Source organism: Perissodus microlepis, chromosome 13, assembly GCF_051167445.1.
Source record: "Perissodus microlepis isolate ML-2025 ecotype Zambia chromosome 13, ASM5116744v1, whole genome shotgun sequence".
NCBI lineage: Eukaryota > Metazoa > Chordata > Actinopteri > Cichliformes > Cichlidae > Perissodus > Perissodus microlepis.
Window position 1 is genome coordinate 4677899 of NC_140473.1, and position 24052 is coordinate 4701950.

Genomic DNA, 24052 nt, shown 5'->3' on the forward strand with positions numbered 1-24052 from the left:
CAGGAACGGCTTGTTTGGAAGGGCTGCCTGGGGAAAGCCTCCTCCTTCTGCGGCAGCATAGCTTATATGCTTACATATCTGGAAACAGGACAGCAACCTCCTTTAATATACAAAAAAATAAATAAAAATCATGGCTGGCTTGTTCTGTATTGAGCCTGAGTTTGTCCCTTGCCTGATAGAAGGCACATAAACAAGTGGAACAGCATCAGCTGCTGTGCTCATCCTCATGTCTGCCAACATGAGGCTTACATTTGTCAGAGTAAACCAACCTTCGTCTTCACAGCGTGTTTATCTGTAAATACAAAGCCCTCGAGTCAATACTGTGATGTAATAATAACATTACAGAAATGACACAAAGCAATTTCAATCGTTACAAAAACGCTCTTCACTCAAACTAGCGAGGCTTCAATCTGACAGCAGGCAGACAAAATGAACAACAAAAAGTTTCAGCACAAAGGAAACACTCTGAAATATAAAAACCAAGCAGTGTTTTAATTCACACTGGCTTGTTCACAGCAGGCTTCCTCTGGTGCATATTTATTCCATTGCAATGTCTAAGTTTCCCTCATTTGCTTCTGTTTCTCAGTTTATGCATTTTCCCCCCCTTTGTCCCACTCGCCTCTTGCCTCTCTCTCACACACTCTGTGTTGTCTCTGGCTTTCTCTGAAGCATTGCCAGCAGCCAGACTGTGATCTAGGATCTGTTTCTGCCACCCACGCAGACGGCTTGGCTTTTATATGCAAATTAATTATTAAAAACAACTCATTATCACTTTAAGCAGTTTCACGCAGATGGAGAACGAAGAGGAGAGGGCGGGCTACAGTAACCCTGAGCTACAGTTGGCGTGTGCACATGTGTGCTCGTGTATTGGAATGACTTTAAGGCATCCACTGGTTTGATTTATGGATTGGACACACAGCACCCAGAAACATTTTGTGTCATTCTGTCACTGCAGTTGCATCATCACACTGTATTATTATTATTATTGTTTTTATTTATCTATGTATTTTAAACAGCATGCTGGAGGTGCAGGTGATGGATGTGATGCTGTTGCAGCAAAGATTGCATCCTTCTGAACTCCACACAGTCCACCACAATTGTCGCATCAGATTCTCTGTTTTTATCTATTTTGTTTCAGACAGGGCTCAATTTTAAATAAAGAGGTGAGCATATCTGCAAGTACTGCCTGTGAGGCAAAGCTCAGAGTTAAGATCGATTAGATCAGTCTGATCTAATCAATCATACAGTTTCACAGACTTTGTCTGCTGTCAATGATTTAACTAATATGGTCATGTCAGGCGCACAGCTCTGACTATGAGCTCAGAAGCCCCGCCCATCTGCTGTTCAAACAGGCAGTCAATCAAAAGAAAGTTGGCTTAAAAGGAGGCAGGAAAGGAGCTAAAAAAGCACGTTTAATAGATACAGTGGTGTGAAAAAGCATTCGCCCCCTTCTTGATTTCCCATTTTTGTATGTTTGACAGACTTAAATGCTTCAGATTGTCAAACAAATGTAAATATTACACAAAAATAACACATGTAAACACAAAAATGGGAAATCAGTAAGGGGGCACTCTAAACTGAAGGTATCAAGGTCCGGCATAAGTTAAAAAAGGATTACTCAAAAATGTGAATCATGTAAATCTACTCTAAAAGAGTTGTAGAACAAAAAAAAAATGAATTAGCTGATATAATAAAGAAACTATTTTGTTGCAAAAAATCATTCAGATCCTTAAAAATGGAGCTTATCCAAAAACCAGGTGGTAGTTCTTCAGTTAGGTAGTTTACTTCCTTGACAGACTGCATCTATTAGTCTAATATTCCAGCTTTCATTGTTTTACACCTCTCACCTATTGGCTTAAAAATTTAACAAAAAAGCTCATGCAGTAATAGTTCAGCGGCCTCAGCTGTAAAGCTTTCATCACATAGGCTCAGCACGCCTGAATTTTTCTAGACATTCCCTGACAGCGCTGCATGTGAACCAGCAAATGTCAGATTTAATCTGATCTAAAGTTTTAAAGTCGTTCATTGGATCAGGTAGTTTAACCTTCTGATCTCTCTACTACAAAGTGCACGTAATGTCTGTGCCAGTGTGAGAATAGTGCAGGAAACCTTCAGAAGTGATACAACACTTGGACCAAATTCTTTCAACACTCTTCCCGCACAACTCCAAGCCAAACCTATAAAAAAAAAAACTTCTACTCATTTGGTTTGTTTACAACCCGATAAACCTCATCCTTTGGACAGACGAGACTAAAGTGTAGATATTTGGCCATAATGCAAAGCAACACCGCTGAAGACAACCAAACACAGAATATCGACACAAACACCTCATACATAGCACGCTGGTGGAAGTTGCTGACGTTTGAAAAGTATCTAATGTCTTTGCGTTACCCAAATGAGCATCAGTATTGAATATAGATTATATACAGTATTCAGTTGTGGTCCAAAGTTTACATGCATACACTTACCAGCACAAATTGTCATGGAGCTGTTGATGATTTCTTTTTCAGTGCAGATTGATTGTACAGTTTGAACTGGATTTTCTCTAATCCACAAAGGTCAAATAAAAACATACACTGACTTAGATCTTTGAATAAGTGGTGCTGAAGGTTCTACAATGTCTTTAACTTGACAAGGAAACGGATTATTAGCTTCTTGTTAGTAATTATAACTGACAACAAACGAGTATTTCTCTTTGCCGACATAGACAGGATTTGTTTGACAGCACTAATTTAACTGACCAATACTCAGAACAATGGCAAAGTCCAAGGAACTCAGTGAGAATCTAAGAAGGAGAATTGTAGATTTACACAAGTTGGGAGGGTTTCTTTGAGCAACTGCAGATTCCAAAATCATCAGTTCAAACAAACATACAACTCATTGTGTGTTTTCAAACCTAAGAACACTATATCCACTGTCAAGCATGGTAGTGGTAGCATCATGCTCCAGGGCTGTTTTGAATAGCCAGTGAAATTAAAGTTATTTGAGATTATACTTACTTCAGTACCAAAATACATCAGGAGGAGGATAGCCTTTGAAAAGGCAGATCGATGAAAGTTACCCAGTTTGTTAAATACAGTATATCAAAGGTAACACATTATGACACCACCATTTGAAACTTTTATATAAACTCTAGCACACTTTGACATTTTGGCAGGTATATCTGCTTAAAATCCAACTTTGGTCAGATTCTAACATAAAACATGAGCCTATGAAAAGCATTGATGTTAAGAAAAGTCCAATTTTAGTGTTTCACTAAACCATGACATGTAAGCTAGCATTGACTAGCTAATTCAGACCTGTCCAAAAATTATGAGATTATTTCTGTTGCTAAATTGCTAAAGATGGCTAGTTACATGTTAGCCTAACAATTCGTATGTCCAATACTGGAGTTTTATTTGTAGAAGTGAATGTAACTTTGCAGAAAGTATGTAGACATTTTGTGCTGTTGTTGTTTATGGATAATAACAGCGGAAAGCATCCGAGTCCAACTGCCAGTTGTCTCCTTTTTTTGTCCTTTTTTGGAAGTATACAAGGTGATACATATGTGAACACAGACACACAGTCTGACTGCATCACACCAATTTCTGTGGAGTTTCACACCGCCCTTCACGGAGTAACTCACAGTACAGAAACAGCCCACTCACTGAAACATGCAGAGATGCACGCACCTCTGATATCTCTGTGGAAACAAGACAAGGATATGTGCACTCATCCGCCCACAAACACACCTACACCATCATGTCCTTTTTCTCCCTTCACCCACACAGAGCTTCAGTTGTGACACTGACACACACACACACACATACATAAACACAGTTATCTACTTACTGATAAAGACCTGTATGAGAAGATAACAGTGTTTTTGAAAGGTTATTCTCCAACTGTGTTCAGCAACTCTTTGTATTGGATCCAGCAAGACTATTGTTTGGGTTGAAAAAGATTTTTTGCTTAGCAAACATCCTTTTTACAACAGATTAAAGTGCACAAAAGGTCAGTGGCAGTTAAAAAAAACAAAAACAAAAAAACCCAATTCATTTTTCAGGCTGAGTGAAAGATAAGTGCACTGAAAGAAACTGAGGTTCTGGCATGAAAAGTTCCTACTGGAAGGCATTCACAAGTCTTGTGCGAGGAAAAGATGCCAAACATGATGAGTAACACATTTTAACTTTAAACACGGCAGCTGCCAAACACTATTTGTTGCAGGTTTTAGCCTTTCAGAAATCATTGGTTTCTCAGGAAAAGGAAAGGGATGGGAAAAAAAATCCTATTTCATGATTAAAGAAAACTTTGGCATGCAGTGTTTGCTACTGTTAAAGCTTTTTTTTTTTTTTTTTTTTTTTTTAAAAAGAGGGGGAAAAAGGTAGGTTTCCCAATAAAAAAAGCAAAGCTCAAGGGACAGAAAAGCCGTCATTTTACATTTATGTTGCTTTCTGTCTTAAGCACATCCTGGCAAACAAAGAGCCACCAAGCAACCACTCACACTGAGGTTACATGAAATCGCCTCCAACCGTGGCAGCGCTGCATGGAACCACAACATACATACATACATACATAACATACACTCACAAACTGTAAAACACAAACAGTGTTGTTGATACTCACTTGAGCTGTGGCCAAAGCCTCTTTGTTGTAGTACTTTTTCCTCTCATACTTGTCCCGGATAAAGACTTCCACTGCTCTGAAGGTTGGGGTTAAGGACTGAAGCCGTGCACAAAGGTATCCAAGTGGACAATACTTACACACGCCACATGAGATGCATCATAGAGAAACAGCATGCACCGAGTGTACACGGGAATTCTGCACAGCAAAGGTGGGAGTAGTAGTAAAACTTGCAGGGGAAGAAAAAGCCTTTTCCATCCTTGTTTTTGTTTTTTTAAATCGCATGCATACACGTTTTATGTTCCAGCAACTACTGAAACTGAGATTTTGTTAAATAATATTTAATAATCCCCCGAAATAAGGATCCAAGGACATTTCAAGATAGTTGGTTAAACTTGCTTCTAGAAAAACTTTCACAACACGCACTCGTAAGCTTTATGATATGTATTCTGTGGAATAGTCGTCAACTTGAATACACTGAGATTAGAGATGTAGATAGTGTGGTGACGAACGTTCCTGTCTGTTCAAAAGCTTTATGTTTATCTTTAATTGACAATGACCTCAAGAGGCTGCTAGAATTACAGCATGTGTGTCAGGATCAAAAGCAGACGCTGATGTAGAGCCTTGAAACAAGGTTAAGTGGATGATTGTAGGAGTGAGCATTTAAAAAAACTCTTAACATAGACTAGCATCCGTAATGATGCCAGTGCCAATGCATGCTACAGACAATTGTGTCTATATTTGTCAGAAGCACAAGATTCAACGTTTCAGTGATAGAGGAAACGTTTAGATTTTCTACATTTCTACATTCTGATCATCCCAATGTGCTAAAAGAAAAACAGAATCCTGTTAGATAAATTAAAATGAAATATTTGACAGAATTTATGTACTGGGAAAATGTCAACCTCAGTGATGAGCAATCGATAATAATAAGATGTAATTATGTCTGCTGTCTTCAATTAGTGGGATGATGATTGATGACTTGTTGAACAGCAATCTCTTAAATCTGGTCTTCACAACATATATTTCAGAAAGACTCTTTGCCTGAAGAAACGAGGCTACATTGGCTTCAGAAAAAGAGCTAATGTTGCTCATGATGCTACAAAAACATTTCTACAACAATCTAAAGGTTAAGCAACAACTGACCTGGGCACACTGGGTATATAGGAACACAGAACCATCTTTATAGGTTCAGGAATCATCTCTAAAGTGTACAAAACTAAGCTACAAGCAAGACCTGCTCCCTCCAAGAGCAAGTAAAAGTCAAGCTGTACAATGCCCAATAGCCATGCTCATGGGACCACCATTGGGATAACACGAAACAACAAGACAGTGAAAATCACAAGGAGGCTGTTAGAAGGTTTTTTGACCAAAACAGAACTTTTTGATTCATACGACAATCGTTAGATTTACAGAAAACAGTTCATTGCAGCATAAGAACCTTATCTATGTTATAAAACTCAGAGGCGACAGAAGTATAACAGATTCAACCTGTGTGCTGTATTCGTGCAGGGACAGCTAGTCATCGGGGAAGGAACAGCTAATTTTTTAACTATATCAGCAAGTTCTAAAGGAAAACAGCGAGACGCATATCTGTGAGGTGACTCTTAAGAGAAAGTGAGTCATGCAAAAAAGGTAAAAAAAAAAAAAAAAGACTAAAGTTAATGTTCTGGAAGATTCCACTCAAAATCATCACCTCAAGAAAAGAGTTCAAGGTGTTCTGAACAGAGGATTTTATTACCAGAAACCCTAGCTGCAGTTTTTGATACAACTTACATTGAAACCAAAGGTTTGTACACTTTTGCCCCTTAGAAATATGTGAGATGAGAAGCCAGGTAACAGAAGCGTCACATCTCAGAATAATAATACTGATCACTTTTATTCTTTTATATTGACCATTATCCCTAAATCTGACATCACATTGGGAGATTAGCAGCAGTAACTATGTTGAACACTTTGTGTAAAGGTAAAAACAATTATGCAATTGCTTGATTTAATCAATCTATCAGAGGATTGTTGATGTAAATCAAAGGATTTCATATTTACTGCACTGCGTTCGCTAAAGTCTGCAGCAGAATTTTGCTCAGCAAGTAACCTGACGAGAAATTACAGCATCACAACTAAGTGAAAGTGTCAGAAAGAGTGAAGAGGGGCTTTGTCAGCTTTAAATCCTGATTAGACTGAGTGTTTGTAAAAGGGCCCAGCAGAAACTGGATCAATTGTATCCTAAACATGATGAGGCAGATCTAAAGTGAGCGCACCATTAGAAGATCGATGCCTGAACATTTGTTGACTGAGAGCTGAAGGGAAGCAAATTCATCAAAAAAGTGTTTACTAAATAAAGAACACAAGACTCCAAATCAGTAAAAGTTACGTCAAGAAGGCTTTCTAGTAGTGGCCTCAGATGACAAGTCTTTAACCACTTCTGGGGCAGGAACACAAGGTTTGGGCTAAGACATTTGAAAAGTCCCCTTTGCTGACAATCGGCAGTTAAACGTTTGGGCCATGAACAGAAGGCTGTATGTCAGGAGAATAATAGACAGCGTAATACTGCAGAGGATTTCAGTTAATTGGAGTCGGACACCTGAATGAATCAGACAGCTGTTGGTCTCTCTCCTGATTTCCTCTGTCTAAATGTTGTCTTTAACAGTTTTCATAAAATCAGCCAAAGAAATGGGAACAAATTTTGCATTTTGGTGACAGACATGTAAAATCGGTTCTCTGCCAGGTTGTCTGTTCTGTGTAGATACAACAGTGGTTCATCCTGGGTCCAGTTTTATGCTCGAATGATTAACAGGTCACTTTTAAGTGGCTTAACAAACAAACTAACAAAAAAACATTTATTTGAACATGGTCAGGTACACGGACTGGACTGAAAATGAGTGGAAAAAAACAAAACAGCCTGAAAAAGATGCCTCAACACCACCTTAAAAGGTCAGCTCATTAGAAGCAAACTATAAAAAGAATTAAGGCTTGACTCGAGACTTTTGCACAGTACTGAATATTACGTTTGAAACACATACAGTATTTAAGTGTATATACAATTTAGCCATCCATCCATTTTCTTCCACTTTTCCAATTTGCTAGAATGTATCACTTTTGGGCATAGTTATAATGTTTCTCTTTTAAAAAGGGCAAAAAAATGATGTAAAAGAAAACAAAAACAAACTATTAACATGTCCGATTTCCAAGTGTGCAATGCTCGTCTCTCCATTTCATGATCACCAGGAAGTTTAATAAAAGACGCTCGGTCTAGACATGGATTTTGATTCTTTGCCACACGCTGCGAGTGACATGACTTATAATGTTCACTCCATTTGATGGATCAGCAAACTTTTCCCAGATGAAAAGGGGGGCACACGAACAACTGAGGTAATAGGAGAGCACATTTACACTAAGAACCCCAACAATGTCAAAGGAAAAACACGCACACGACAGTGAGATAAGTGAGGATACACAAACAATCAACCCCACTCTCTCACTCTCTTTCCCTAAACACACAAACCAACAGAACTGTGTGCTGCTGTGCTGCAAATCCTGACGTTCTTATCTGCCTATTTCAGCAGTGATGCTTCTGTCGGATCAAGTAAAAGACTTTAGAAGATTGAAAAATGATGACCACCCGCACGAGTGGAGCTGCTAGATAGGCTGGAAGAGGAGGCCTGCTGTGGCTGCATCTCAAACACACTGCTTATTTATTACTGTTGACTAGAAACAGCAGAGCAGAACCAGGATGCTGCACTGAGATACCAACCATGGCACTCACGGCTGTAGTGGATAAATGTGTGGCCTGATGACACGGTGGTTAGGCACACATGACCACAAATCTCATGAAAGACAGATAAAACACACCAAAGGGGGCAGGGATTCTGACATAAGGGCGACTGCTGTTCTTTGACATAAAATCAAAGTCTGGGTCACAATTAAACTCATTTCATATTTATAACACTGTAATACTGGGGACTATTTTACCAAGTATCAACAGAAAAACCTCATCTGCGCTACCCACATGCTGTTTCAATTTCTATTTTCAATTTCAAAACCTAATACTACAAATTACACATTTGATGCACCTGTTAGCTTCATATAATTCAGTTTTTTTCCACATTGATAACTAACAAAACAGCTGGTCTAAAATTAAAACATTTAAAGTAAAAGCACATGTTCAAATGTGACTAACTTGATAAAATACTGCTGCATTACTGGTATTTTTATTTAAAACAGTATTTAAAACATTTTCTAAGACAACAATAATCTCAAATCCCATTTTAGTCCATACTTGTGTAAAACACACCTGCATCTATGAATATTAATGCATTCAAACTCACACACACACAAAATACAGAGACGGGACTCAAAGTCCATTTCGTCATTTACATACGTAAGCACAGTAAACAGCAGGGCTGAGAAGCTGCGTGAGTATAAACAGAGGAGTACACACAGAAACACCCACATTCAGGCGCGAGCTCCTCTAATCCTGGGTCTGTTATCTGCTGCTTTCAGCCAGCGGCGATGCTGTCAGAGCAACTAATGGACTTCAAAAGAGTGAAGAATGATGACCACCCGCACAAATGGGCCTGCCAGATACAAGATAGGGTATTAGAGGAGCATTTCAAACAGGGAGATTATTTATTTTGGTCTGCTGGTGGAAATATGAACATATGCTGGTGTGTTAACCACACAGCTGTCTTGTCTTGTATCTTGGAAAAGGGCAAGCTGGAAAGCGCTGTTACAGCTCTGCGTATAAACACAAACTGCTCAATATGTCCCGGTTAAATGTGCGGAAAGATGCAGAAGTGGCAAGCCTCTGTGTGGAAATGATGTGTGGCAGTGTGTGTGCAGCTGAAGCTCAAGCCTGATAACCACAATGAGTTCGAGTTGAGATTGTAACGTCATAATGAAAAAGGACTTTATCTTGTTGCTGTAAAGCTTTCTGACTTTTGATTATTTATCAGTATTTGCAGAAACGCAAAAAAATAAAATCACTAACAATATATTTAAACATTTTAGGGATTTGTAGTAAAAATAAATTGAACAGGTAACTGGCACAGTCAATTACTTACTAATTATAAAACCCCTTTTTTTTTTTTTTTTCCTTATTGGGACATAAGGAATTTACTGTACAGTAAAAAAAACCCTGCAAATTAAAATGTGCTGTAAATTCTGCATTTTCAATTCAAATCCAGTTCTTTTTTTCTGCATCTCACATACATCAAAAAATGAGTATCGGCTGATTAAAATATGAAAAAGCCGAGTCCAGTTCCAAATTTTAAACAAACCAATACTCAAACTTTTTTTTTTGCATTTGTCCCAAATTACAGATTCTGATTCTGACGATAAGAAAGGCCAGGGAAAAAATTTCATGTGTAAACACTGTCATAGATTTCAATGTGCGAAAAAAAAAAGGCTCAAAGTGGTTTGATGGACCACCTTTCAAAAAAATATTTATTTAAAATGATTTGATATATGAAGCTAAAATTTCCCAGCAACCATTATATATTCAAACGTTATACCATAAAAGTTTTATGCATATTGGAGGGCAGAAGACTTAATGGCTCAGTGTCTCCACTGTGCAGCCTGAACACAGCCCCACAGGTTCTTTAAAGGCCCATTTGATAAAGAAGCCGAGTGATGGAGTGTTGCGTCAGATTACCTGGCCCCATCACCTCAAATCCAAGTGATGCGGTTTGTGATGAGTGGAAGCGCAGAGTGAAGGAAAAGCAGCCAACAAGTGCTCGGCATATATGGGAACTCCTTTGAGACTGCTGGAAGAGCTCCAGGTGATGACTTCATGAAGCTGGCTGATGAATGGAGAGTTTACAAAGCAGTTATGAAACCAAAGACTGAAATATTTAAAGTTTTGTGCTTAATATAATGCGATATGTCCAAACCTTTGACCTGTATGGTGGTATAATGCATAAACTACTTATTTATGGTGACATATGTAGCTATATGATGACAGGAGCTTTTATATTTGCATGTAGATATCCCGACGTGTGGCGAAACAGAGGCTTTTATATCTGTGTGTACTGAAGTTGGCAGTTTTAATGCATATGTAATATGAAAGCAGTGATTAGAGTGTTCAGTGAGAGCGATGCTTTATTCCAGTGCATCTGTTTTTACGACAATAGAGGCTGAGACTAATAAATAAAGAGTGAGGGAGACAGCAGGAGGAGGATACTGGTCCGTCTGTGGTCGCCTGAAGTTCTCCGGTAGGTGGGCTTCATACAGCTGTCTGGCCCTGGTGTTGCCCATGTCCACCATACTCTACGAGGAGGGGAGGAAGGAAAAAGAGCCGAGAGAGAAAAGACGGAAGAACTGTGTCATTAATAGAGAAAGGGCAGTCGGTAAAACACATTTAAGACCTTGTCAAACACACACAGCGAGTTCTTTCATACTTCACATTTGCATTCAACTCAATTTGCTGCAGATTCCTTCCCACTCGCACACAAACACGCACATGCCAAGTGAAAGACACACTGGCCGTATGTGTCAGGGCTAAATTAAGAGGAGGGTGATGAATGGGGTGATGATAGGAGAAGTGGAGGAGACTGAGTCGGAATAATCAGCCATCCAGAATTAATTAGTCATTGAAAACAGTGATTAACATTCAGACTGAGCCCCGTTCCACTCGCACTCCTCAGCTGATGGATCGGCACAGCACGGGAGAAACGCACAGGCGCACACCTTTCCCCTGCTACACACCAAGCGATTACTGCTGTGTGAGCTTCATAGATGTACACAGACACACACAAACACAGAGTGTGAAATAAAATCAATGTGACATGCTAGTTATCCACAAAACACAGCTCCGCACTTACAAATTAGCATTAGGCTCTCTGTATTCCCTCTGCATGTGCATTTGCACACATGCTGCTGTGCATGTACTGCACATGGCTGCGTGTGTGTGTGTGTGTGTGTGTGTGTGTGTGTGTGTGTGTGTGTGTGTGTGTGTGTGTGTGTGTGTGTGTGTGTGTGTGTAAAAACACTGAATGCATACTAAACAGTGGATTTCTGAGGCTGTGTCAGTGCATACAGAGTGACCTTGCAGTATATGCATAACTTCACCTATCAAGGTAACCCTTTAAATGCACTTTTTTGGGGGGTACCATCTGGGTTTTTTGTATTTGCTCATGCCAACATGTCTTAGGGCCGTTTATTTATTCTTTTTTTGGCTCAGCCAGCTCTAAATACAACAATAGTATAATACATCTTATAATACATCTATTAAGCACCAGCAGCTCCTGTTTATGTTTGAAACATAAATGAACCAGATTACTGTTTGATAACTGTAATTAAAAAAATCATAAGGATCATGTTTCGTATAATTTGGAGGTGGGTTTCTTGCCTCTGCCTGAATGAAAAATGAAAAGAAAGAAAAAAAGACTCAAAAACCTAAATAATAAATCTTTCCTCCTGTTGTTTTTACTATTTTGACCATTTGCCTTGTTCCAAATGCTCTAATTTCAAATGTAAATCATCCTTGAAAGCAGAACAGGTGATTCTAGATACATATGGAGGCGCTGCACACAAGCAACAAGTGAAAACAATGAGTCTTATGGTTTCTGCTATTATTTGTGATCTTTACTACATAGATTTAAAACCTACATAAAGAAATACAGTGAGCTTTTGTTTGTAAGTGGCAGAGATCATTGAAAGAATTAAACAATAACAGATTACTGGGTACAAGTTATATCAATGCATTAAGAAGCCTTAAGAGCAGTACTAGTAGTAGTAGTAGTAGTATCATTTGCATACCTGGATCTGCTCAGGTGTCCACTGATCCAAATTGACAGATTTGACTCTGGAGATGTGGACACCCAGGTTGCGGTGGATGCCGGCACAGCGGATACACATGAACACCCCGAGGTTCCATGACGCCCACCGAGGCCCTGAAATGGAAAAGAAGAAAAGAGGATATTTCCACTATGAATTACTCCGGTTGCAGTTTTATTGTAAAACTCCTGCTGTGTTGTTAGTTTAAGTGACTTGCTGCTGCATGTAAGTTGATCCCAATCATTTTCAACAATTTAGACTGCAAAGGAATTCAAAAACCCAAATAAACTCAAAACTGTGGAAGTGAAAGAACAGCAGGAAGTAAAGAATCAATGAAATACAACTGTGAAATGAAAAAGCAAGCCAGGAGTACTCTTCTCTTTGAAGCTCTTTACCCCACCACCATCCTACAAAACTATGCTTTCAAGTATGAAAAGGTACCTGTACCTGGCACTTGCTGCTACATACTGTGAAATTATTTATTTTTTAGATTTTCTAGGCTCCAGCATGGCCCTTAAATCACTGCTATCCACTGGTTTGAACAGTTTTTAAGCTACTGATCTCCTGGAATTTTCAGTTAAGGATAATCACTCTGAAATTAATGTCAGATAAAGCTACCAATTTTAGGCTCAGAATATAGCAACAATGGACAATGGATCGACCAGTGGTCTTAACCAGCCTTATATCAAGTGAGGAATTGTCTTGGTAGCCACTTAAAGCAATCAGTCATGATTTAAGTGGCACCACCTCCGAGTCTATTTACTAACTGTGTGCATATTTTTATTGCCAGAGTTTAACCTTTTATAAGGTCTACACGATAATACACAATGTCACAAAGCATAAGGTCTGCCCAATTGCTTTAATAAACACAGGTTCAGTGGACTTAGTGGACTTTAGCATCCTCCCTAGTAGCGCCAGATCTGGATCAAGTTGAACACTTTTAAGATGTGACAGAACAAGATTTATGAAGGATGGGAAGGAGGAGCTTGGTACAGAACTGAGCACCTGTGCTGTACCGCACCATTGGAGTGACAAGAGTGTCGAGCCCAAAGGTAAAGCTTTCATTTACCAGTCAATCAACGTTCTAAAAAACACCAAAAGCCATGAGGTTTGTTCTTTGGAAGAATAACCTTGAGGATAGATGAGGTACCTCTCTTCAGCCCTAGAGATAGGGTGGGAGGCAACTTCAAGCCGTGGATACAAGATAACTGGCCCTCCCTTAGCCCAGTTCTGCTGGAGGTTTCTTCCTGTTAAAAAGGAGTTTTTCCTTCCCTCTGTTGCCAAATGCTTGGTAGGGTTGTCTGTTTGATGAGGTTTTCTCTGAATTACTGTATTTACTTTACAATATAAAGTGCCTTCAAAATGTTGTTGTGATTTGAAGCTATATGAAAAAAATATTCAACTGAATTAAAATTCTGGTTTTTGTAGTGGTTAGTTACACTACTTCAAAAGTATTTGTCTACTTTCACAAGAATATGAACTTTATTTGTTTCCCTGATCAATAGGAGTTAATATGGTATCAACTCACTGTTTGTATCTATATATACACATCTTCCCAAAGTTGGGAGCATAAAATTTTCCAAAATATCTTGGTACACAAATGTTTGCGGAAGCATTCTGCATATCTAGGTTCTTGGTTTTATAGACCTGTAGCCATGGAAGTGAATGGTACACCATAATTCAGCGATTTGGATTGTTGAGTGAATATTTCTGCCAATATAGTTTATGTGATTATTGGCGTGCTTTGGAAGAAGTTTGCTAGTGGACAAAGAACAGCAGGTTATGAACAGCTTTAACAAAGTCAAATCAGCACAAATTCAAACTCACAAGAAACAATTTGAACAAACTCTTTGACAAAGTGTTGTAGTTGTGTAAAGTACACCATCAGGTTTCAGCAGAAATTAAAAAACATAAAATCCAAGCACCAAGAATCAAAGCCTTGTTTTGCTTTGGTAATACTGTCTCACTCACTTTAGTATATCAGAATGTGCTAAATGCCATTTATAATATTCTGAGACATTTTAAAGACATTCTTATCAAAACGGTGCAGGAAGTAATATTCTGAATCCCTAAATCTTGAAGGAAAAGCATGAAGGCGTGTGGTTTTCATTTATGGATATCATTTGATTAGAGCCCATGCAGTTTATTACATATAAAAGCCAATTAAATGTGACTGTTATGTGTCAATAGAATGGCTGCAGTTAATCTGAAAGTGAAAGATACAATCCTAGGCGTTTAGGGTTGTGTCAGTGTCTGTCTTTTAAAGACAAAAAAAAAAAATAGTCTTGAATTTTTATTGTATGCATTCTCACTTCAATTTAGTGATTAAAGTTTTAATTAAATTCATTAAATTTAATTTAGAACCTACTTGAAAGTATGAAAGTTCTCATTTTTCTTAGAAACATAAATTTGGTAATTCTTTGTTTTTACATTCATCAGGTCCCAATCAGCCCAAATATCAAAGAGAAATTAAAAATGCATGCCGTGGAAGAGTTCGGGTCTTAGGAGGTTAATCTATTTTCACCTGCTTAGCAGGAGAGGGGTCGGTGGAGGTTTTCCCAGTGCCGCAGCGGTCATGTCAGTAGGCGGGATCCGGGGGTTTCTCTATGAATGTCACATTCCCGTGGCAGCATGCTCGGTGCTTGCTCAGATTTGAAGTTGAATTTTTCGCTGTAGAATGAATTTTCTTCCCACGCAGAGTATACAGAGCAGACGCTAATGTTTTTGTCACTTTTTACAGAATCAAACTCAAAAGTAATGTCAGTACCTCCGAGCTTTAAATGCTGCGTCGTACTCTCGCCCACACTCCCCGTTTTCCATTGTTGATCTACACACGTCTGCTGCTGCCACGAACTTCGAAAACTCGTACGTCATTGTCATGAGACACTCTCACAAAGTGTCGGTTTAGTAACGCAGTAAGGCAGCATGCTTACGAGAAAGTAACAGTAACCCAATTACTTTTTTGCAATAGTAACCCCTTACTTTACTCATTACTTGAAAAAAGTAATCGGACTACAGTAACGCATTTATTTTAACGCGTTACTGCCCATGTCTGCCTATCACATAATTAAAATCACAGTCTGTGACGTCTCAAAATCAGATTAAAAAAATTTGGAAACCTGTTTTTCAGAACAATCTGAAGCCTCAGTTTCAAATAATGAGCATTACTTTTGCATAACGTTTCCTTATTTATATGAGTTGAGAAATAAGTACAATATCCCTTTTAAGCATAATGTCAGATAACAATAAGAACCTCCATTTTAAATCAACGACCTACTGTTTAAAAAATAAAATAAAAAAATACGATGAATAATGGTATCATCTAACGTTGCTTGATTGTACTATAGGCACAATTTGAACAATGTAGTTAAGGCAGAGCTTTAACTACATCCTCCACATGCTCCAAACAATGCAGCTTGCACAGTTCAACATTGTGTTAAGATAAAAGATTTTGCACTTGCCCAGAACGACCACATTCAAGGGGAAGAAGAGAGGCTTCTTTGTAGTCTTGGAGCCAAGATGCTCGGCACACAAATTTGAAGAGTCTGTTAATACTGAAAAGAATTACAGCAGTGTTTTTTTTTAAGCTCTGCCTTACTTTCACACCAATTTTCTTCTCAGGAAAATTAAGAAAATTCAGACAAAAGGTTCATATACAGTAGTCCGTAGAACATCAAGCCCTCTGAAACCCCAAATACTAATATAATTGTGCATACTAGTCAGTTCTCTAAAATATCTTTTTTTGAGTAAACTCAGGGTAAGAGCTTCCCACAGAAATCTGTGCAAATGCATCATCCATCATGGCACAAAGCAACCCAAGCTCAGCCAAATCTCCATGGAGATGAATAGGAGATGGCATGGAAATGACAGTCAAATCATTTTAATGGGCTAGTGGCTACAGTCCCGCAGCGTCATCTTTGGCTCCATCCTTCTCCAGACCATGAAGCTTACTATCTGTCAATCCCAGGACTGAAAATGGCATTGAACACAGCACGCACAAAGGTGCAACTTCTTTGGGTCTAGGCTACATTATGGTGGTGCGGCAGCGCTGGTTGGATGGCAGCAGCAGCACACAGTGCAGTAGGATTGACTGTCTCAGCTAAGAGCATCAGTGTGTTAATGCAGTGGCACTAATGCACTAGACGGCCTAAAGGAGCATTAAAGCAGGGATGACTGAGTGTTAAGCCCAAATCAAGCAGCTCAGCTATTGTAAGCTGGGCTCTATCTGCTGGATATCCATCAGTATCTATTGGACTTCACTTTGGTCTGCTCTCAGATAACCTCTCTCAAAAATATTCCAGTACAAAATGTGCGACAGCCTCACCTGAGGTCTAATTACACACAACAGAAGACGCAGTGCTTGAAGAGGCTGGAAATGAATTTTCAGTGCAGTGCAAAGCATCCAGATACACTCACGCTTTCTTCACAGAAGGAATTCGGAGTGAAGAGGAAGGACTTCTAAATTGAAAAGTGAGTATTTCTAAATTGAAAATCCACAGAGCTTTAGAGTCTGGTTGTGCTTAGTCAAAAAGTAAAACTCATACAAATTATACCCCGAATGCTTAACTGTGTTGCACTACTTCTAGAAGCCAATAACATTCATCCATGCAATGACGAGTGGCTTGCACTGATGCTTCTTGATGCTCTGACTTGTGAGCAGGAGTCTCTGCGTCTCTGAGACTTCTCACTCTTTCACATCTTTACCCCTTCGACTTTCATTTCACACAACTGACTGTCTGATTGTTTGTCTAAAGTCACGTCCATATATGAAGTGTTTCACTCATTATTCATCACTTTGTAGACGACAGCTGTTTATTAGTGGACAGCTGCGGTTACCTAGGTAACTCTGCATTTACCACCTTGTCATTTGTCAATCAACTGTATCCTCTGCTCCTATTAGTGGCAACTTCAATTAACTCTGGATAACCCACACTTTTTTCCTCCCAGTACTACATGAACTCGTGTCTCTTTCAGTGTATACAGCGCTAAATATAACCTAAACCTTGACAGGAGATATGACTAAGGGATAATTCACAGATTATCAGTGTTTATAATGTTTGGCTTATTAAGTATAACACCAAGTTGACTTTCTCATCTGTATAGCAGGTCTTTTTTTCAGGATTCATGCACAAAACTTGGGATGTTACCATGTTTTTTTCCTCTTTTATAATTTGCCAGTCTTTCTTTAACAATATGCTCCAGAGCAGCAGCAAAATCTGACTGCTGACCAACTTTATTTAAATTGGGGCTTTGCCTATTTGTGCATATCTTATCAGGTTTACTGCTTTATCTAAATGTATCCTAGAAATTCAGTCTTTTGTGCGAGTTGAAAAAGGACCCACATGGAGTCTGTCTTAACCTAGTTAAAATGTACAATACAAGGTTGTTGGTGTCAAACATACTGCTGAGTCCTACAACAGGTGTGCAACCCAGCTGAAAAGCAAGGTTAACTCAGTTTAAATCTGAACTATAATTGGCTACAGCATTTTTACAAACAGATCTTAAACACAAAAAGGGAAAATGCAGCCCACAAACTGATTAAATCTGGACCAGCAGTAGCAAAATATGAGCCTCTAAGCTGAAACTGTCATTCATCAACGAGGCATTCTGACATCGGAAGCTAACAGAAGACACGGCTCATGTTTAAAGCGTAGAATCTGCCCATTTACCCCTTCAAAAGCTACCACTATTAACTTAGCTAATGAATCTCATTAAGCTTCTATAATCATCCTGTTGTCTAATAATGGCAAACAAGTTTTAAAAACAAGCAAGTTACAACTTTATACTGCTTTAGCAATTTTTTATGATACCGGTCCACTAAATTATAGGAGGCAGTGGGTAGCAAGTAAGTTGGTGGTGAAGTAGAAAATAAGCTCCCTGCTGTGCGTCACTCTTGTCAGCAACTGTATGATAGCTGCTGCACTCCTATGCTGGTTGAAGCCAGTGTGGCTAAGAAGGTTTCTGTTGGAAATCCTGTGTCAGTTTTATCTCCAAAAGCTCCTCCTCCTCTGCCCCCTAGTGGGCAAAAACATCAATTATGCACGTTTAACTGCAAAAAAGCAAAAGCTCAATCTCACAGGTACTATGCTTCAAAAAAAAGGGGGGGGGGGGGGGGGGGGAGGAAGAAGAAAAATGCTTTGGTGTAATGTAAAACTGGCTGGTTTAGCAATCTAAAAGTAGAGCTTTGGCCCTGCAGACTAAAGGCCACTCTGATATATGAGCTCCGACCTTCTACACTGGTCAGTGTCCATTAACCTACTGACCACTAATGTGCTGTCCTATTTTTAATTCCAATCTTTACCTCTGCTGATGGATATAATGTCTGGGAAGTGATCAGTACATGAATGAGCCACAGCATTAGTATCTGTTCCCCTGTCTCGTGTAGATTCATCTTGACAAACTTTGTATTTGCACTGAAGTTTGGACAAAAATAGACAGCTAAAAGGAGTTTCCTGCACCCCCTCCCCCAAACAAGCGCACACAATTTGTAGACTGCTGACCTGAATAGACACAAAAACACGCCTGCACAAAAGACACACACAGCTGCACATGCATAAAAGCTAAGTGATACACCTACACACAAGCAATCACAGACAGCCACTCCAGCAAGTACGCACACTAATATGTACAGATTAACACATTATTAGCAGCATGTGTAGACAGAAAGATGCAGAGGCAAATATTCCACTGTGACACACACACACGCACACGCACACACAACGCAGAGGAGCCCTGATGAGTGACAGAGGAACTTCCCAACTGCAAGGGGAGGTGGGCAGTCAGCCGAGCATGAAATTAAAGCCCCAACTGTCAACCTGAGGACAGTCAGGACGACGAGTGACAAGTGTGCGTAAACGCTGTGTGTGACAGGCAGGGTGGCCACAGGTGTATTCCGTGGAGATCAATCCAGTGCTCCTTTTCCTTTAGGGAAGCACTGGAAATTGTAAAGTTTAAAGCTTTAGTGGCTGCAAAGAGGCAGCCTCTGTAGACCTGACCTGCAGAAATCTTCCTGGTCACAGTCACAACCAGCCTTGTATCTCCTTTTTATTTGAATTACCTTTTCATTTATCTTTCACTCTGCTTTCCTTTGTCTTAATGCCCTATTAACACCTCGAAAGCTCAAATAGTTACAGAATATTCATGCCTCCTTTAATTATGTATGGCTGCATGGATCTAATTTAGTTGCTCTCTTTTCTTTTCTAGGAACCAAAAACAAATGCTAATGTTAGTGCACAGAGCCTGAATGGCGCCCGAGGCGAGAAAACGCACCATCCTTGTGCTGAAATTCAGCAGTAGTCTCATTTAAAGAAGGTTAACAACCCCCATTTTCTAATTAATAAAATGCCCTCTTAGTAAATCATTGAAAGACTGCCAGACTCTTCAGTACAGTATTGGAGTGGAGAATAAGAGACTGGAGGCTGAGGGGAAAAATAAAGAAGCACTGTGCTGCTCCCTGCTGGCCCATTAGTGTGACTGTGTCAGCATTGAAGAGGAAGAAGGAAGGAGTGCATCCTCAAGGAGAACCGAGCTCCCCTCCAACAGTATTTCCTCTTCATAACAACAAGAGCAAAATCTAATAAAAAGCCATCATCTGCTCTTATTCCCTGTCCTCAAACTAATGGTGGAACATTAGAGTGCAGACAGTCAATAAATCAGGACAGATGGATAAACCATAAAAAGCATCATCGCAGGTTATAAAGAGTGAGACAGACAGAGGCGTACACACAGGGGACACAAACACAATAACAGGTCCACAAGTCTGGCATGTGGACGGTCTCATTATGTTTTCAACATGAAATGGATAAATGAGAGCAATGACAGTCCTGAGCAATACATGACTATTTATTTTATACACTTAATGAATAAAAGCATAAAGTGAAGACAGTATTCCATCTGCTGGTGACAGAAGGTAGTGTAGGAGACTACAGCAGAGCCCATTTCCTATTGTTCTCATTAGAGACAGTACAGGCCAGATCTGTGTATGACGTTACAGCAGAGCTCCACGTTATCAAAAACTACTGACAACAATCTTTGCAACATGGACTTATGTTATAAGGACAGTCACACATACATCTGCTGTTAATGTGCAATACAGAGCACCAAATCTGAAGATGCAGGATTATGTGCAAAGCCACACGTTCGCACCTCCCACTGCTGCTCCTGTACCTCAGTCACCCAGGAGCACAGGTGACCCACAGAGGCCTACAGGAAAAATGTCTTTTTCTCATTCATTTATGGAAGTCACCACATTAATATCTTTAAAACTAAATAGCAATCCATTTTTCAAATTCAGAGGCAGACATCCACTCACACTCACAATCAAACCTATGGTCACTGTGGGTCCACCTATTAACCCAACATGCATGAGTTTAGACTGGGGAAGGAAGCAAACTCCACACAGTTAGGCCCAGAACGCTCCTGCTGTGAGGCAATAGTGTCAATCACTGCTAGCTACATGTGTTATATTTGTCTTACATTACATCAAAATTCTCATTTTTGGCTAAAAATCGAGTTACAGCTCAGCTTCAGATACAGGTTAATTGGATCCCTAGCTCTGACTCTGTACAAAAATGGCACACATTTACATTTCAAGACAGCAAACTTTAGAAATCACACTGACAGGAGAATCTTCAACCTACTGGCTCATGCCATCAGTGCTGCAAATCCTAACAAATAGAAAGATTTGCCGGGGCCACCCCGACTCTCCGTCTGCAGTTTAAACTGACAAAGTTCTGCTTCAGGGAAAGTGAAGCACGACTGATTCAGCAACTCTAATTGGAAGTTGACGGTATGCATTACCTTTGTTGATTTTACACACTTTAAAACCACCTCACAGATTTTGGCCTGCAAATACCTGGAGTTGCTGGTTGTGTGAACTAATCTATTAAAATACACAAAAACGCAATGTACCACAAAGTAACTCACATAACTAATCTAGAGAAGCACCAGACAAATTCCGGGTTTTGCAAAATAAAATTAGTGTTTTAGTCAAAAGACTTTGCTGGCTTGTAAGAAAGAGCAGTTAGACAAACCCGATTTAGTTTTTAGGAACAGGTTTATAGCCAGCATCTGCAGATTCCTAAACAGCAGTAACACTGTGTCCCCCTTTCTCACTTTGAAGCTGTTCACACAGACACAGAAATAACACCAAACTTGCACTTTTCTTCCTCACGTGTCTAAGATTAAATTTACATTTGCATGACAGGGGAGCAGTACCAAGGACAGGTCGTCAAAGTGCTGAGTACCCCACGGGCGCTTGCCAAGATCCGCTGCGCCAGCACAAGAGAGCATGTGCCAGCTCAGAGCACCGCCTGCCACAAATCATAATACTGACGCGTAGTCAGGCAGTGTGTGTGTGTGTGTAGATTCTGCTTACACTGATGAAAGGATTGTGTTAAAACAGAAAATTAAAATTATAGTCTATAATCCACTAAGCAGTAGGATAGACTGACATGCCAGGCCAAACAGGCAAATGAAATACAATCAATAAGGTGTGCACCACTGTCTCAACACACACACACACACACACACACACACACACACACACACACACACACACACACACACACACACACAGATGTAGGGCAGCGTGCGTAGACAGCAGGCAGGTCTGAGGGTGGAATTACAGCTGAGAGGCTAAGGTGAGTCACCGCTCTGCAGTGGTCACAGAATGGCTGCCACACCCAACATACGCTGACTGCAGCAGGCAGCACGGAGGATGGATGGCACCTGATCACACCAAAGCCTTAAAACAAACTGATGAATGAAACCGGAGCTCTGCGTTCCGAGTGGTCAATCAGCTACAGAGTGAAAGCTTGTTTTCCACATCAATAAACTCTAATACACTGCCTCTGCTCTTGATGCGGAGCAGAGCCCGACTAATGTGAGATTTTTAGGACAGATATCAATATTTGGTGAATTAAAAATCTGACATTCCAAAATGTCAGTCGCTATCTTTTTTCCTTTGAGAAACACACAACATAAACAGATTTCCCTAACATTTGTTATTTGGAGTTATTGCATTCGTTTTTGTAGCACTCCAAACAGCAAAGTTGCAAAGTGCCATCTGCTGGACAAACTGTGCAACATCAACACTCATAACATGGTTGAAGGGTGTTTCTCCCTTGCCCTTATTATGTTTGTCATTTATCAACTGTTACAAATTCTGATACCAGTAGATAAGCAAATTGCTAATATCTGCCCACTGATAAATGGGTGGAGCTCTGTTGCAGTGCACTGCATTAAACATTAAAGCTCAAAAAACATTTTACAATTTCATCTTCAGATCCACCACTAAATGATTGATTACATCCTTCAATAATGCAGTGAAACCAATTTTTCATATTTTAAACAGTAACTACATGCAAGTCATATTTGCACAAACACAAATGTGCTGCCAGGAGTAGCAAGGGTGCCAGAAAAGTGCAATCCTTTTCCATCAAATAATCATATGTCAGCATTTCCCGATGTCACGTTTCCTATTCAACAATTAGCAGCCAAAAATCAATTGACTTTTATATCCGGCAAAGAGCAAAAACTCCTCACAAACAAAGAAATATTAGGAATTTCTGTCTGACCAGAGACTGGAAAAAATGTAATGTTTTTTTTTTTCTGTTCTTTTTTTAGATCTAGCTCAAAGTTCAAATTAAAGGTTAAATATAAATAATTCTCATTCCCGCCCATGTCAGTTTCTACTAGAAATGGTTTTCCCCAGTGCTACCTAACATAGAGACACAGGATACATGGATAATGTTCATGTGACGGGCAGCACTTTTGATTATTTCATCTTTAATTTTTCAACATCAAGTTGGGTTGGTCATTTTCCCATGGTCTAAATGCTATAATGAGTCAGCTGCTACAGATAGTTGCTATAGAAACGAGCTGGCCACACGTACAAATCAGATTGGTAGCAAAATCAAACACTTTGCTGTCACAGTTGGGAACAACACATGGTCCCATATGTGCTGAACTGACACCTCCTTTTGTTCCTGCTGTTGTTACATAAACTGAAAGTGAAGGTAATGATAGGAAAGATTAGCATCCGAGTCTTTTTGTTCTGCTCATTTTCACTCATTACTGGAGATCCCAGTGGTCTTAATCAAGAAACACAAACGCGACAAAAACAGAGGGGAAAAACAGTTTTTCAAAGAAAATCACAGCACAAAAGTGCTTCCCAAAGCATGCTTTCATTCAGAGGGATCCATAAATAAAAGATTATTAAGTTAAATGTGTTAAAATCTGATTCAGAGGACTGTCTTTGGCCCAAAGTAAAGGTTATTCTTCTGCTATGAACACTTTGCCTGTCAATTACCAGGAAGTTAACCCTGTTCCAGGAAGGAGAGCATTAACCTAGTGTGTTTTCTGGTGGTGTGAGAAAACAGAGCACAAGAAGAACATATAAACGTAACACATAAGAAAAAAATGTATTGATCCACCACACTCGTTTACCTTCAACTTGAACGGTTACCGCCTGGTTCAAAAACACTTTGACTTTTATCTATACTCTTCCCATTTGTAACAACTGCATAAGAGGTGAGTTTTTTATAACTCCCCTGTTTGGATTTTATTGAGGTTGAAAAGTTAGAAACATGGCTGCTTTTACTGACAGGTGTACACAGCTCCTGTCTGTTAGGACCCTTCTCTGCTAATCAGAGTCACTGGACCTCTTTGTGAT

General features: G+C 39.5%; 1 protein-coding gene across 2 annotated transcripts in view; it reads right to left on the reverse strand.

Moving 5' to 3' along the window:
- Positions 1 to 24052, reverse strand: part of LOC146374517 (stromal membrane-associated protein 1-like) — a 137885-nt gene that overhangs the window by 105607 nt on the left and 8226 nt on the right. For both annotated transcript variants that reach the window (XM_084949414.1, XM_084949413.1), the window contains exons 2-4: positions 12361 to 12494; positions 10784 to 10869; positions 4606 to 4681 (exon numbers count right to left, since the gene is read on the reverse strand). In XM_084949414.1, the coding sequence (XP_084805540.1) occupies positions 4606 to 4681; positions 10784 to 10869; positions 12361 to 12494 (296 nt within the window). The remainder of the gene's footprint in view (positions 1 to 4605; positions 4682 to 10783; positions 10870 to 12360; positions 12495 to 24052) is intronic.